Source organism: Diorhabda carinulata, chromosome 4, assembly GCF_026250575.1.
Source record: "Diorhabda carinulata isolate Delta chromosome 4, icDioCari1.1, whole genome shotgun sequence".
Taxonomy (NCBI): Eukaryota; Metazoa; Arthropoda; class Insecta; order Coleoptera; family Chrysomelidae; genus Diorhabda; species Diorhabda carinulata.
The window spans coordinates 33,397,278-33,413,890 of record NC_079463.1 but is presented as its reverse complement, the minus strand read 5'-3'; the positions used below and the strand labels follow the sequence as shown (position 1 = coordinate 33,413,890).

Genomic DNA, 16,613 nt, shown 5'->3' with positions numbered 1-16,613 from the left:
TTGAATTAATTTTCTTAATACTTTAATTTATTATATAATACTATTCTTTATAGAAATAGTACACAAGTAGTGAGGAAAAAGAAGTCGAGTTTGTATTTATAACTGTCAATATTTCATTCCATTTTGTGTGTATTTTAATATTTAAAAAATATTATAAAACAGCCGACACGTCGGTAAAATGAATACCATAATGAAATATAAGAATAGATATTAATATATTATTATAATGTAACCTTATTCTTATATACTAAGAAAAATGATTTTTAAAATAACTTTAACTTTCATTCAATAGTTTATATAATTTAGACGTAACTAGGGTACACAGTTTAGAAATAATGGAAGTACTTATTTCAAAAAAAATAATTTTATCTTTGCTATTGTTAGCTACTATATCTTTATATGTATCTTTCGTATTCAATTCGTGTGTAATATCTGGTCTATCCAAAGCAATACCTAAAGTAAGTACAATTTAAATATATCTCTTTAACAAATGTTATAAATATAAATATATAAATAAACGTATCATAACCTATAAAATTTTAAGATTGTTATTTTATAGTGGCAAACTCATCCGGTAATACCAAACGAAATACCTTTAGTTCATTATTCAGCTTCCGTTCGTGTAGTATCTTTATTAGAAGAAAACGAAACTGACATATCGCCAAAATACAAATTTTTTAGAGAACAGGGTTTAAGACCGGAAAGACAGTTACCAAGTGCTTTAATTATCGGTAAGTTTTAAATTAAACATAATTTTTCTATATTGGATATTTCTCAAAATATCAATCAGGTGTTAAAAAAGGAGGTACTAGAGCACTTCTCGAATTCATCCGCATACATCCAGATGTGAGAGCAGCTGGTAGCGAAGTTCATTTTTTTGATAAAAATTACGCGAGAGGTTTCCAATGGTACCGAAAACACATGCCAGCTACTCTGGAAGGTCAACTTACCATCGAAAAAACCCCTTCGTATTTTATTACCAGAGAAGCCCCGCGCCGAGTGCATCTAATGAATCCATCCACTAAATTACTCGTAGTTGTAAGAGACCCCGTTACAAGGGCCATATCTGATTATGCTCAAGCTATTTCCAAGAAAGTCGACATGAAACCGTTCGAACAATTAGTTTTTGTCAACGGTTCCATCGGTAGTATCGTAGATACGTCTTGGGGCCCCATAAAACTAGGAATATACGCTAGGTGAGCGATTATATATATTTATCGGACGTTTTATTCGATTTTTATGGAAATTTTTATGCTTTTAGATATCTAACGAGATGGTTGAAATTTTTTCCTCTGTCTCAATTTCTGTTCGTCAGTGGGGAACGTTTGGTCTTGGACCCGGCGATCGAGCTGCGTCGCGTTCAAGATTTTTTAGGTCTTAAGAGAGTCGTTACGGAAAAACATTTTTATTTCAACTCCACGAAAGGTTTTCCTTGTTTGTTTAAAAGCGAGGGGCATTCGGCGCCCCATTGTTTGGGAAAAACTAAAGGGCGCAGTCACCCCTACGTTAATCCAGTGGTTTTACAAAGGCTTAGAGATTTTTTTAGGCCTTTCAATAATCATTTTTATCAGATGACTGGGATTCATTTCGGTTGGGCTTGAAATATGGTGTTGTTGGATTTTTTTTGTATTTTTAGAATTATTTATTGAATTTTGAGGATGATATGGCGCGAAATGTAGTGGTATTTAAACGATTGGCTCATTTTTATTTATCTCAACAGTTTTGTACGACTGTTTGATGGCAGACAAGTTTTAAACACTCATAGTATATTTTCCTCAATTCTAGAGGCTAAAACGAAAAAAAATTTAGTAAAAATTGTAATTTCTAACACTTAATAATATTAGATGTTTTATTTAACTAACCTCAAAATTTATTAGTTTTTTGCATTTTTCTCGAAAGTTTTGAGGTTATGTGGAAAAACGTATCTTACGAAATTTGTAGATTTTTCAATTCTAAACAACTTTTGCTCAACACATTTTTTGGTAGGAAGCCTTCTTTTTTCATAAATCGTATTTGAATATCGAAAATTGCAGTATTTGCATTTTTTTCAGAAAATTTTGAGTTTAGGTGAAAATGTTATATGAAGAAAATTGTAGATTTTTCAATTCTAAACAACTTTTCCTTAACACATTTTTTGGTAGGAAGCCTTCTTTTTTCGTAAATCGTATTTGAACATCTAAAATTGAAAGTTTATGCATTTTTTCCATAAAATTTTGAGGTTAGGTGAAAATGTTATATAAAGAAAATTGTAGATTTTAATTCTAAACAACTTTTCCTCAACACATTTTTTGGTAGGAAGCCTTCTTTTTTCATAAATCGTATTTGAATATCGAAAATTGCAGTTTTTGCATTTTTTCCAGAAAATTTTGAGGTTAGGTGAAAATGTTATATAAAGAAAATTGTAGATTTTTCAATTCTAAACAACTTTTCTCTAACACATTTTTTGGTAGGAAGCCTTCTTTTTTCATAAATCGTATTTGAATATCGAAAATTGCAGTTTTTACATTTTTTCAGAAAATATTGAGGTTATGTGAAAATGTTATATAAAGAAAATTGTAGATTTTTTAATTATAAACAACTTTTCCTCAACACATTTTTTGGTAGAAAGCCTTCTTTTTTCGTAAATCGCATTTGAACATCTAAAATTGAAAGTTTATGCATTTTTTCCATAAAATTTTGAGGTTAGGTGAAAATGTTATATAAAGAAAATTGTAGATTTTAATTCTAAACAACTTTTCCTCAACACATTTTTTGGTAGGAAGCCTTCTTTTTTCATAAATCGTATTTGAATATCGAAAATTGCAGTATTTGCATTTTTTTCAGAAAATTTTGAGGTTAGGTGAAAATGTTATATGAAGAAAATTGTAGATTTTTCAATTCTAAACAACTTTTCCTCAACACATTTTTTGGTAGGAAGCCTTCTTTTTTCATAAATCGTCTTTGAATATCGAAAATTGCAGTTTTTACATTTTTTCCAGAAAATTTTGAGGTTAGGTGAAAATGTTATATAAAGAAAATTGTAGATTTTAATTCTAAACAACTTTTCCTCAACACATTTTTTGGTAGGAAGCCTTCTTTTTTCATAAATCGTATTTGAATATCGAAAATTGCAGTTTTTGCATTTTTCCAGAAAATTTTGAGGTTAGGTGAAAATGTTATATAAAGAAAATTGTAGATTTTTCAATTCTAAACAACTTTTCTCTAACACATTTTTTGGTAGGAAGCCTTCTTTTTTCATAAATCGTATTTGAATATCGAAAATTGCAGTTTTTACATTTTTTCAGAAAATATTGAGGTTATGTGAAAATGTTATATAAAGAAAATTGTAGATTTTTTAATTATAAACAACTTTTCCTCAACACATTTTTTGGTAGGAAGCCTTCTTTTTTCATAAATCGTATTTGAATATCGAAAATTGCAGTTTTTACATTTTTTCAGAAAATATTGAGGTTATGTGAAAATGTTATATAAAGAAAATTGTAGATTTTTTAATTATAAACAACTTTTCCTCAACACATTTTTTGGTAGAAAGCCTTCTTTTTTCGTAAATCGCATTTGAACATCTAAAATTGAAAGTTTATGCATTTTTTCCATAAAATTTTGAGGTTAGGTGAAAATGTTATATAAAGAAAATTGTAGATTTTTTAATTCTAAACAACTTTTCCTTGATGAATTTTCTGATATAAAGTCTAATTTATTCTTAAAATGTACTTGAAACATAAGAAATAAGATTTTTTCATTTTTTTCGTAAACTTTGAGGTTAGGTAAAAAAGTATTCAATATAAACAGAAGATTTTTTATTTCTCTCTGATATATTACTCAATAGAAAAACCAGTTACGCTATATGAAGGACAGATCCGTACTAAACTGTGAATCTAAACATTACCACTATTTTTCAAGCAGTATTTCATCAATATTGGAATGTATTTTATCTACGGCACTTTTATATAAATCATTTATACATTTTTTGTGACACCTTAAATTAATTAGAATCAGTATTTAATCGCCAATTAAAAAAAAATTCTAAATTTGGTCGTAAATTATAACAAAATGAATTTACATAAGTACAGTCCTGGATAAAATATACCCAATGAATGTTAAATAAACTCGAATTATCATTTTTTTGGTTAATATTTCGAATTTTTCTAGTCAAAAGTGTTTTATTAGTTTTAAATCTTATATTGTTGATTTTACATATGTTTTATTATAAGTTTATCGATTTTAAGAGAGCAAATGACATTAATTTAATCTTGTTGATTAATTTTTTACGTATTTACACAATATAACGTGTTGAGTTTCATTATTTATCTATGGAAATGATCAGTTTTGGTGGAATGTTCCACTTAGTAGAACGTAGACACTGTCAATTGACTATATTTAGAATACACGGTTTATACAAAAAATTCAACTAAGTAAGTAGGGTATTTAAAAAAAAAACAACATTTTTGCACATTATTTGCATTCGTTTGTCACTTGCCTATTCAAAAACAACTTTTTTTGAATACTGTCAATTATATTAAACTCGATTTGTACTCAACCAAAATTATTGTACAAGGGATATAGAAATTTTCATCGAACAACGTTTTGTTTATTTTATACACATTTTTTTGTAGTTGATTACGGATATTTGTAACCAAAGCGATTGTACCAAAGTAATAAAATCACGCTTACGATATAATTGTTGAAGCTATAGCAATAATAAAGTTTTTTATCCAAATAAAATTTGTAGTTTTCAAAATATTTATTTATTTTCTCCCCATTTTACGATACAAAAGCGAAAATATTTCATTTTAGTCGTCCAAATTCAATTGTATGGTAGGTATGTTTACTACTCCCATTTTATAAAGAGAAATGTTATCTCCACTGCATATAACATATAAACTTGGATGTTTTGAAAAATATTCCACGTGATCGAGTATATTGGTTTCACTGAAACATCGAATTTTGAAATGGTATGAAGTTCCAAGCCAAGCCCGGTCCTGCTTTTTGATTATAGTTTGCCAATGGAAACTATCAATCACATACGTCGACTTGCCAACATTTTGAACTAAACCAACTGCATGTCGTAGCTTGATTCAGTTAAAGTACTGGCCTTTATTTGAATGTATAAACATCCATAGTGTAATTTTATTCCATTATATAATTATTATATATTAGGGTAATTTTCTATCTTTTAACTAATAAAAAAATCATTATTTAATGCTAATTATTTTTAAATTATGATAGCTCTGATCCACATAATAAAAAATTGGCGACATATTTCCCAAATATATTTACATCTGTCATTTGATATTATTGAAGAAATGTCAAAACTAGGTTAGGTTATATATAAATATCGTTGCCAGAAATGTAAACAAAGTGCAGGGCCGGACAGATGAATTTTTATAAAATTAATTCGATTGTTTATGTAAGTGAATAAATGAGAACAAACCTCACAATAGAAAAAAAAACTTACCAAATGTACACATTGAAATACAAATCTGTTTTACTAGGATTTTTCGATTGAAAAACGCAGTAATCTGGATCTATACCAGTTTTATTGCCTGGCACATATTTTTGAGGGGCGATTTGTTTTAGCCTTCCATACATATTTTCGATACATTTATTTTTAAGTGTAATCGCGTCAGGTCTATCATGGTCTACACAAACTTTTTTATGGTTTGTTTCCTCTTTGGGATCGTGAAATTGACGTTTTTGTTGTTCATTATTAGTGATAAATCCGCATTTTTGCGTAATTGTTTCTTTATTTTCAATTTTTTCAAATTTTCTAACAAATTCACTGTATCTAAATACTTTATATCCTAGATGAATCAATTTTTTGTACACTCTATATTTTATTAATTGCATTTCTGGCGAATTTAAAACTATATTGAAACATTCTTGTACCGTTAAAGGAACTTTGTTTACAGACACTTCCATTCGATTCTACAATAACTTGAAATAATTAAAAATGATTCCGAATTAGATTAATACTTACGGTTTCAACTAAATATAGCATCTCCTCTGGATACATGTAAATTCCGTGTTTATTCTGATATCCAAAATTTTCTAATAAACCCTTCACTACTTTATTTACTTTTGCTAAATTCAATGATTCGTCCCATTCAGCTTGTGCTCTAGAACATCTATTCAATATAGTAGTTTAGCAATTTGAAAGTTATAAAATAAATTTTCACCTTTTTTCAACTTTTCTATTTCTCAAAGCATTTTCCAAACTTTCCAAATTTTTTGAAATAAGATTTCGAGTTTGTAAAGAGGAATCTTTAGAAAATAGCTTCGGTCCAATTAGATCTACTTTAGTTAGTGGATTTCTATGACATTTTATAATATCTTTCACTCTACAATGGGATACTTAATTAATATTTTCGATAGGGAATACGTTATTAACTTACTCTTCATCCATATTATTTTAAAATTAAACATTTATTTTGTTTTAAATTCCAAACCTACTTCTTCTTCTATTTTATTATTATAGTTAATGAAACCATAACTAATTCATAGAGATATGCTACGTTTTCCGTGATGGTTTATAACTTATTTTTAACAGTAGCGAATATGTATTAAAAACAGATCACAAATAAATTTTTATACAAATTATCAAACATCTCTTATAGTATCGATTCGAATCGACCTTTCTTTTTGTATAAAATTAACGATATGTTGATCATAGAACTAAAATTTATCGCATAAATCTACTTTTTTATTTTGACAGTTAATATGTCTATCTTGTCATTATGAATAACGAGCATTTGAACTACTAATTTATATTCAAGACCTATTATAAATTAAGATATTGGAGCTAAATTAATAGTTTTTTTATATAAAAAAAAACAGTAAAAATGTAAATAAAATTGTATTTTTAAAGTTGTTGTTAAGAAAAGTGTAATATGAAGCTGACGGACTGATTTTTCACGAAGGATTATGTAAAACGAAATAATTATGAATAAGTATCAATTAAATGAAATAATGTATATGAAAATACCCATTGTAATCAATAAATTCCTTTATTTGAGATAGGATGAATAATTCGAACATTCTATTATAAATAAGTAGCATTTTCAATAAGCATAATCTTCAAGTGAAAAGCATAAGGTATTCGAAAGCTCTAGTTCAAAAAATTCTTTTAAAATTTCAAGTTTATAAAAAATCACAACATATCTGGAATAATCACTTTATTTCAATAAAGAATAGTCTGGTTTTTTGTCGATATGCTTGGATAGCAATTTGTCATTTTATCTCCGTTCAAGGGGGATTTAATAACAACTTCTAAAGCTTGATAGTCCCTCAAACGTTTCACGTCGCTGTCTTTTCTCAATCTCGTGTTAGGAAGTTTTCTTATCCGTTCGACTTGACTATCAAGAATCTCCAATTCCTGACAACATACATTCATTAGATGGGAATACGTTAATTTCCATCTGGGAATTTCGATTTCAATGAAATCTGGATCGGATGATCCGTGAACTCTCACTTTTAAAACGAGATCTGCAAAAACAAACACATTTTCGGACTGAAACCAGAAGGTTCCAGTGTGATTTGATCCAGTTACAGGTACTAAATAATAACTTAAATTCTACAACGAACAACTGAAAAATTATAACACTTACCATCATTTTGTAACACGGGTAATGGAGTAATGGGCATGTTTGCAAAATCAGAACCTTTCCTCATTCTATTTCCTAACTCTAGATCAATCTGAAGAGGGGGATTTTTTAAATAATTTGGAATAAACTTAGATCCGTAATCACTTGTATCATTTGAAGTATTTAAATTTGGACATAAATCGTTAGGAGTTTGCCCTTTAAAATTTTTTATATCTGGATTCGCTCCATGATCATTAAGGAGTTTTATAATATTTTCGTTTCCTCTTTTATAAGCCCAATGAAGTGCCGTCCTAAACAAAATCATTTTTTATATAAATTTCAAGAGTAAACACAGAGAAATTTATATATAATCATAATATACGTTCATTTTTATATATCAGATATTAATTTACGTATTATTTACCATCCATTTACGGAGTTTTGAGAATTTACATCTACGTTTTGAGAGAGCAACATAGTCACCCTTTCGGTGTCTCCAATGCTAGCTGCTTCCCTCAATTTTTCTTCGAGAATACCTGACATATTAAACTCGAAAACTATACTTTGGAATATTCAAAATTAATTGAAAATAGAAGCTATCATACCGACGAAGTGTTGATGCAGATCACAAAACACAACAAAAATTGAGGTTATGATCACTATATACGTTGACGTCCCAAGCAATGTTTACACAATACACTAAACTAGCGGAAGTATATTTACGTGATAAAGGTCAATTAGGATATCGGGTTAATTAATTATGTCGTTAAAAAAGTTGTTTCAATATCAACTGGTTTATCTAAATGATATTTTTAAATCAAACTAATTATAAATATTGTAGATTCTTGTTGGACTGGTTTATTTCTAAACATTTTAGAAATACATCATCAATGGTTGCTTATTTAGCAAAAGAGAGTTTTTTGGTCGAATTTTTTACACGCAAATAAAACAACAGTATAATACAATTTCATTTAATAAATAAAAATAAATTACCGTGTTCAACACTACATAAACTAATATTTACAATCGTATTATTCTACATTATAAATAATAAATACTAGGGATACCTAACTCTCAATTATAATTAACTTTTTCAAATATTTCGTTTGTTTAAATTTTAATTTTAACAACTAGACTGGAAAAAATGATATTTTTTGACATAAGAATCATTGCTGACAACGCTATAGTTATACAACCAGTTATACATTTCAACATGATGTTTTGTCTAACAATCCGGCGCAATAAAAGTCATAAATCCATATTTTAAGGACTCAAAAGTTAAAAAAAACGTAAAAACCTAACCTTAAGAATAAATATAACTTTTCGAATATAAATTAACATTAAGGATATACGTTTTGTAAAACATCACTCAACAACGAATTATAAGAGTCTCTTAAAACATAAATATCTTCAGGTTTTCCATTGAAAGCGAAATTTCCTGGTAATCTATGAATAGTAGAATCCGCTAAAGGCTTCTTCGTAGATTCCTGAGGTTTAGGTTTAACTTGAGTATAACTAGGATACGTAGGGGCAACTTCGGTGGGAAAATTTTGAAATCCCCCGGACCATTGATATATAGAATTAGGTTTACCGTTCGAAACAAACGGCACGGGAATATTTAAAAGTTGTGACATCGGGTGAGATACTGGGGGAGAGACGTACCCGATACCGGAAACGAAAACGTAAGGTTGTGGGGGCATTCTAATATAATAAACTGGCGAGTCGTAGTTTTGTTTTCTAGACGGAACGGCCCTACTTAGAGGATTATCTTCTATAGTGAGAGGCATGTAGTTGCCGTTAGTTAATTCTAGGTTATTGTAATCTAATTTAGATGGAAGAATATCAAAATATGACAATTGTCTCTCTCTTCGTTCGTTGGAAGTTTCTAATGGAAAACATTCTATTACTTTTAGTACAATGAAGATTACGAGAGTGGATAGTGATAGTTTCATCTGAAACAAATGAAAAATTATAATTATAGGGTTTAAGTACGTTGCCAAATCTTCGAAATAATATAATAATATTATGAATGTGAAATTTTTTTTCTTCTTTTTTATTTTACTTGACAGCTAAAGATCCACAATCGAATGATAATCGATAATATCTCATAAAGTTAATAACGAATAAGGTTAATAATGTAATAATATAAATTGTTTATGAATATAGTTCTTAATACCAAAAATATTATCTTAAATAGATTATATTATATTATATAATTTCAAAAAATTACCGTATTTATTTATTAGTAATAAATTGGTCAATATGACAACTAATCAACTGTCAAGTTTGTAATCTTTCGATTTCGAAGTTACGGGATGGGATCGTTATTTCATTATACTTAAAAGCGCTACCCTTGAAACATGTATTTCATGATTCAGGAACCATCGAACCAAATGTTGAATTCTAGTTAATTTTAGATTAGAAAAGATTATTTTTATGAAATTTCCAATTTCGTCATTATTTTTCAAAACATATAATTTTCGTTTTTGAACTTACGAGATGGGATCGTTATTTCATTATACGGAAAAGCGCTACCCTCGAAACATGTATTTCATGATTCAGAAACCATGGAACCAAATGTTGAATTCTAGTTAATTTTTTATCAAAAAAGATTATTTTTATGAAATTTCCAATTTCGTCATTATTTTTCAATTATCGTTTTCGAAGTTACGAGATTGGATCGTTATTTCATTATACGGAAAAGCGCTACCCTCGAAACATGTATTTCATGATTCAGAAACCATCGAACCAAATGTTGAATTCTAGTTAATTTTTGATTAGAAAAGATTATTTTTATGAAATTTCCAATTTCGTCATTATTTTTCAATTATCCTTTTTGGAAGTTACGAAATTGGATCGTTATTTCATTATACGAAAAAGCGCTACCCTCGAAACATGTATTTCATGATTCAGAAACCATCGAACTAAATGTTGAATTCTAGTTAATTTTTGATTAGAAATATGTGAAATATTTTTCTTCTTTTTTAGTTTACGTGACAGCTAAAGATTCACAATCGAATGATATTCGATAATATCTCATAAAGTTAATAACGAATTAGGTTAATAATGTCATAATATAAATTGTTTATGAATATAGTTCTTAATACAAATAATATTATTTTAAATAGATTATATTATATTATATAATTTCAAAAAATTACCGTATTCATTTATTAGTAATAAATTGGTCAATACGGCAACTAATCAACTGTCAAGTTGGAAGATTTTCGATGTTGCCACTTCGTCGTGTTGAGTAAATGAAATTTTTCCTCTTTTTTATAGCATACTAATAATACGTGACAACAATCGATAACTTGTCAGAATTAGACATTTTAAAAAATTAATGTTTCAAAAATTTGAGATGCACTCGACGAGAAGACTTTGCCCATCAATACCATCCCAAAACGGTTGGAAAAAATATTTTTACGGCATTTTTTTCTTGATATCATTATATATAATCATCGTAATCATACATCATGGCGAGCAAATACGAGGTATAACCGAAAAGATAAATAACGTTAAACAAAATGTTGAAGATAATATTGAAATAGAAGGGAGAATATTTCGTATAGAAACTGCTCTACACAATATGAAAAGAGAACAAGAAACCATGAGGAGAAATATTAGAAAATCGATACAGAAAGAATTGGAAAAATATAGTTGGGATAAAACAGGAAGAACGGATTTTGCTTTAGAAACTTCCGGTGGGAGAATCGTGAGATTATCTAAAGACACGGAAAACTTCGACGCGTCGAAATCCATATTGGGGATCACACTTTGCGAAGGAATGCACGGTCCCAGAGCGATGCTGCAAGCGGATATGTCCCCGGGACATTGCTGGGCTTTGAAAGGCTCTAGTGGCGGAGTCGTCATTAAACTGTTGGGTAAAATAAAAATAAACGCCGTAACTATTGAACATATTCCCGAAAATATGTCGCCGACTTTAGATATACAATCGGCTCCTAAGGATTTCGAGATATGGGGTCTTAAAGACGTTAACGAAAAAGGTGAATACATTGGGAGGTTCACGTTTAAATTGAATGGACAATCGATTCAAACATTCGATATTAATCAGTCTAATTTTTATAGTTATATAGAATTTCGTGTTCTAACTAATCATAATAACCCTGATTATACTTGCGTGTATAGGTTAAGAGTTCACGGGATTTTGGCGACGTAAAATCTTTAATATATTATACAAATGAAAAAAAAAAATGTGTTTCTATTTATATTACGGAATATTACAGACACAACGTTGCCATGTTTTTCATAAACTCGATTTAGCTTAGCATAATTTCATTAAAACGATAAATATTCGTCTTTTTTATTACTGAATTATTTCAATAATTCATTCTGCATAACATAATTAAACTACAAATATTGAGGTTATACTAGAAATGTTTTAATTCATTACAAATTTTAAATAAAAAATAATATAAACAGAAACTTTGCTACTTGAAATTAAATTTGGCAACATCACATATAGTTAAACTCAATGTTCGACAGTTGGTAACGTATAAAAAACTATCTAGATTATATTGAGTAGAATAAGTTACAGCGTTGCCGATAGATATAAAATAAACGTAAAAACAGTACTAAACGAAGAGTAAAACAATTTAATTTTGGTTTTTATTTATACAAATGAAAAAAATGTGTTTCTATTTATATTAAGCAGTGATTCATTACGGAATATTACAGACACAACGTTGCCATGTTTTTCATAAACTCGATTTAGCTTAGCATAATTTCATTAAAACGATAAATATTCGTCTTTTTTATTACTGAATTATTTCAATAATTCATTCTGCATAACATAATTAAACTACAAATATTGAGGTTATACTAGAAATGTTTTAATTCATTACAAATTTTAAATAACAAATAATATTAACAGAAATTTTGCTACTTGAAATTAAATTTGGCAACATCACATATAGTTAAACTTAATGTCGACAGTTGGTAACGTATAAAAAACTATCTAGATTATATTGAGTAGAATAAGTTACAGCGTTGCCGATAGATATAAAATAAACGTAAAAATAGTACTAAACGAAGAGTAAAACAATATAATTTTTTTTTATATACAATTGAGAAAAAAAAACGTGTTTCTATTTATATTAAGCAGTGATTCATTACAGAATATTACAGACACAACGTTGTCATATTTTTCATAAACTCGATTTTGTTTAACATAATTTTATTAAAACGATAAATATTCGTCTTTTTTTGTAACTGAATCATTCAATAATTTCATTTTATTAATTTAAATAATGTTTTTTTCCATTTTTCTAAATATAACATCTTTTTATTGTGATTACTGATTGAGTTATTGAAAAGATTTATTTTAAAAAAATAATGTAAGAAATTTATTCTGCATAACATAATTAAGCTACAAATATCGAGGTTATACTAGAAATGTTTTAATTCATTACAAATTTTAAATAAAAAATAATATAAACAGAAATTTTGCTACTTGAAATTAAATTTGGCAACATCACATATAGTTAAACTCAATGTTCGACAGTTGGTAACGTATAAAAAACTGTCTAGTTTGTATTGGATAGAGTAAGTTACAGCGTTGCCGATAGATATAAAATAAACGTAAAAACAGTACTAAATGAAGAGTAAAACATATTTAATTTTGTTTTTTTATTTGAAAGATATCATATTTCGTTTTAATATTTTAAATTCTTTATCACTGGGAAATATTTGTTTCAATTTTTATTGTAATTTTAACAATAATAAAAATAGCTTATCATCTTGCGATTCAAACTATTATAAATTCAAAAGAAATCTGGCAAATGTGCATTAATGAATGATCGGTGGTGTAGAGATTCATTTATGTTCCCAATTTTAGTAAATCATATCGATTTAGGTCGTTCGGTACTACTTCATTTTAAATCGCATTGACATGGCTTGAAAATCCGGATTTAGAAGAATTCACGCTATATAAACTTCTTGAACTCACTTATGCCCTGATTTTTTTCACTAACTACTGTTAATTGATAGTGCATTTAATTCAATTATAATAAATAACTGAATGCTTGGGAAAATAATAAACGAGAAAAGTATGTGAGAGCGTGTTTAATTTGAGTAGAAATTTTTCATTGTACTTAGTCTATATACATCCGGTTTTGTTGTACTGTTATAGATGTGCAGATTTTTCTAAAATTATTCATATACAAAGTCATTAAATACTCGTATTTTATATATATCTAACCAAATGATTCCACGGTAGTTGATGTTATTTTAATTACATCTATTTTAAATATTGTATATAAAGGTTTTTTCTGTAACATGTAGTTTTTTAATACAGTTACAGTTACCAGATAACCGCGGCCATCTTTATATTCACGTTTGTTGAAATGCATAAAAAAAAACGGAAACAAAAACAATTTTTGTTGAATTTATTTAAAAGTTTCGTTTCAGAATATTTTATATATCTTAAAAAAAAACTGTGAATTGTATAATTTTTTTATATAACGTAATTTATCATTTTTCAATAAAATTGACGATTCGGAAACTGTTTTTTTGAGGTTAGGATAAATACCATCACGTATCTATGTAACTAAAACAAGTTTATTATAAAAATTCATCTATTAAGCTTTAATCTTGTTTTATTAATATCATTAAGTGGGTATATCGTCACGATAAGACATTTTTCTTTTTATAAGCCGTTGATAAACCGATGGCGCTTTGATTATATTTCTATTAATAATAGGTATAAATTACACGGCGGACATCTTGTTGCACGTAAAAGATGCTGAGTGAATTTTTGATTAGATGGTGTAGAAATACCATATACATTGTGGTGTGAAATAATTATTAAATAACCATAATATTTTAGTAGGTATATAAAATGAGAGAAGCGGAACGAAATAGATTGTATTGGATGTCCAAGTTTAATAACAACGTATTTTTAATAAGAAATATGAACCGTAACATTATATGTATATGATATTGAACTATATTTCATTCCAAACTAAATTTGAATTAAATACATATAGAATTGAGTGTTTTTTTATACTTATTAATAATATAATACAGTAATAACCATAAATATTATATAGAGATGGGATTTGAATCAATATTAGAAATAAAATATCAGTTATTTTTTATTTTGTTATTTTTTATTAGCTTGATCCGTCTCTGATTAAACTAACACTTTTTAAGTGAAATTTCGTAGTACGAATGTAAATTGGTACGTGAATAATTTCACTGTCTTCTTTAGTTGTTGAAATTTAAGCTTCTCACGTGACTTTTAAGTAAAATCATCAATTATTTTCCATATGGTACGAAGAAAGAATAAAAAATACGTTCGTTCGTTTATAATTGTTGTTTATTGTATATTCAAAAACTATTTCTGAATATATCAATAGTTGATTGGATGATTAAATTACCAATTTTTAAAATAATAGTAACTTTTCATGATACTAAAAATATTTTATAACAATCACAATTGATATTTAAAAAACTGAAATAAAGTAATTCTTGGCAATAACGTTTATAGTTAAATTCGTTTTTTGTCAGTTGGTAACCCTCAAAAAACTATCCTGTTACTGAAAGAATAAGTTACAGTGTTGCTATATCTAAAAAAAAAGTTGAGAACCTTCATCTATAATTAACATTAAAATATTTGAACTCGTCAGATTTGCTGTAATAAATAAAAAATTTCACAATTCTAGTTATTACTTATATATTTACTTTTTTATTATAATGTTGACACGTCTTCACACCTTAAATACTGATTATTGTAAACCCTACACAGTTTCCTGAATAATAATAAACTTGGCAACATTGTTATTAAGACTATTCAATCTCACTTTTGAGATAACATATGTTTTTAATAATAAAAAACGTTATACGTTGTGTGAAGATTATCTAAATCTTCAATTTAAAATTAACTTATTTCCGTGGTAATAAGTATTACAATGCTCAATTAGATTACAACAAAAATACGGAAAAAGTAGAACATGGTATCCATTAATTTTTTTTTAAAACGTGTGAATTTCTTTCTTTAAGATAATTAAAGTGAATATGTGTGTTTACGGCGATATTACATCTGTTTTTCAGTTTTTAAATTTAGCGTTTTTATCTACGTTTTACGAGTATTAATTCTTTATTTATGGAGACTTGGCAACATTGTTGCTGTCGGGTAATGTGTCATTGTTACGTTGTAGTCGCGGATTTATGCAAACTAAAAGTTGCTAAGTGCTTTTGTAAAGTTTACATATATAAATAGCTTCTTTATTAATAAATTTACTTAACGGCTTAGCAATATTTATTTCGGTGTTTTCATTCATTATAATGATTATTTGTATAACTAATAGATATTATCAATAATACGGGTATCGCAAAAACTGACACGTCTCATTATCTCTTCAATTGAACGTTTTCTTCTTCTTTTTTTAATTAACATACATATTCAATTATAAAAAAATATAAACAACTAGCTTATTTCGTATTAATCTGATTTTTAATTAGATTATTTAGAACAACATAAAAATATTTATCAGTTAATAATAATATAATGCATTGTAATATGGAATAATGAACGTGATATATTGGTTGCCTATTTAATAGGGTTGTTTACCGGCGTTAGGATAAAATCGACAAGGCATTTGTCGATAAAAAAGAAGAAAGAATAAACAGTTTTCGTTACTGAAGTGTTTTGATTATTTAATATGTGTATAAGGTAAGCCATTTCACACTTATAAATTAAAATTACTTTTTTTTACACTTTATATAGTTAACAAAGTTGACTCAGTTACCTACTTATACAAATTTTTTTAATCTGGAATCGTGACGACGGTCTAATAGATATTCAATGTTTCATAGCCGTGGTACCGTTGTTCGATGATTATTGTTTTATTTAGATTTTAAATTTCGAGTAAAATCGTGGTTAAGGTCTATTAAATCATTATCTTTTAACCGCAATTCCTCAATGTGGTAGTACCAATCATTTTTATGGTTCGTTCTAATATCAATTCAATTCTCGATACAGATATTAATTTATAAATCATAATTTATTGC

General features: G+C 27.4%; 5 protein-coding genes across 6 annotated transcripts; 2 read left to right on the top strand and 3 right to left on the bottom strand.

The window, feature by feature from the left end:
- Nucleotides 1-78: 78 nt before the first annotated feature.
- LOC130892881 (heparan sulfate glucosamine 3-O-sulfotransferase 3B1) lies at nt 79-4,722 on the top strand. 2 transcript variants are annotated; one of them, XR_009059126.1, is made up of 5 exons: nt 98-458; nt 560-731; nt 791-1,196; nt 1,262-2,376; nt 2,687-4,722. XR_009059126.1 is itself a non-coding variant. In XM_057798563.1 (4 exons), exons 1-4 carry the CDS (start codon nt 336-338, stop codon nt 1,599-1,601), a joined length of 1,041 nt encoding a protein of 346 aa, XP_057654546.1. In that variant the 5' UTR covers nt 79-335; the 3' UTR covers nt 1,602-2,383. The 2 variants fall into 2 exon arrangements, 1 of the variants encoding a protein (XP_057654546.1); XM_057798563.1 differs by lacking the exon at nt 2,687-4,722 and having other exon boundaries at nt 79-458; nt 1,262-2,383.
- Nucleotides 4,723-4,728: 6 nt separating this feature from the next.
- On the bottom strand, nt 4,729-6,477 carry LOC130892882 (tRNA-splicing endonuclease subunit Sen54-like). Its single transcript, XM_057798564.1, has 5 exons — nt 6,393-6,477; nt 6,177-6,338; nt 5,978-6,125; nt 5,456-5,925; nt 4,729-4,929 (listed from the first exon to the last, which is right to left on the bottom strand). Exons 1-5 carry the CDS (start codon nt 6,401-6,403, stop codon nt 4,791-4,793), a joined length of 930 nt encoding a protein of 309 aa, XP_057654547.1. The 5' UTR covers nt 6,404-6,477; the 3' UTR covers nt 4,729-4,790.
- A 682-nt stretch (nt 6,478-7,159) lies between these two features.
- On the bottom strand, nt 7,160-8,282 carry LOC130892883 (ankyrin repeat domain-containing protein 40-like). Its single transcript, XM_057798565.1, has 3 exons — nt 8,005-8,282; nt 7,605-7,891; nt 7,160-7,482 (listed from the first exon to the last, which is right to left on the bottom strand). The coding sequence occupies exons 1-3, from the start codon at nt 8,121-8,123 to the stop codon at nt 7,178-7,180; spliced, it is 711 nt and encodes a 236-aa protein (XP_057654548.1). The 5' UTR covers nt 8,124-8,282; the 3' UTR covers nt 7,160-7,177.
- A 638-nt stretch (nt 8,283-8,920) lies between these two features.
- LOC130893052 (uncharacterized) lies at nt 8,921-10,750 on the bottom strand. The gene is made up of 2 exons (XM_057798819.1): nt 10,742-10,750; nt 8,921-9,532 (listed from the first exon to the last, which is right to left on the bottom strand). Exons 1-2 carry the CDS (start codon nt 10,748-10,750, stop codon nt 8,921-8,923), a joined length of 621 nt encoding a protein of 206 aa, XP_057654802.1.
- Nucleotides 10,751-10,921: 171 nt separating this feature from the next.
- Nucleotides 10,922-11,789, top strand: LOC130892618 (SUN domain-containing protein 2-like). The gene has a single exon (XM_057798118.1). The coding sequence runs from the start codon at nt 10,924-10,926 to the stop codon at nt 11,758-11,760; it is 837 nt and encodes a 278-aa protein (XP_057654101.1). The 5' UTR covers nt 10,922-10,923; the 3' UTR covers nt 11,761-11,789.
- The last annotated feature ends 4,824 nt before the right edge of the window (nt 11,790-16,613 follow it).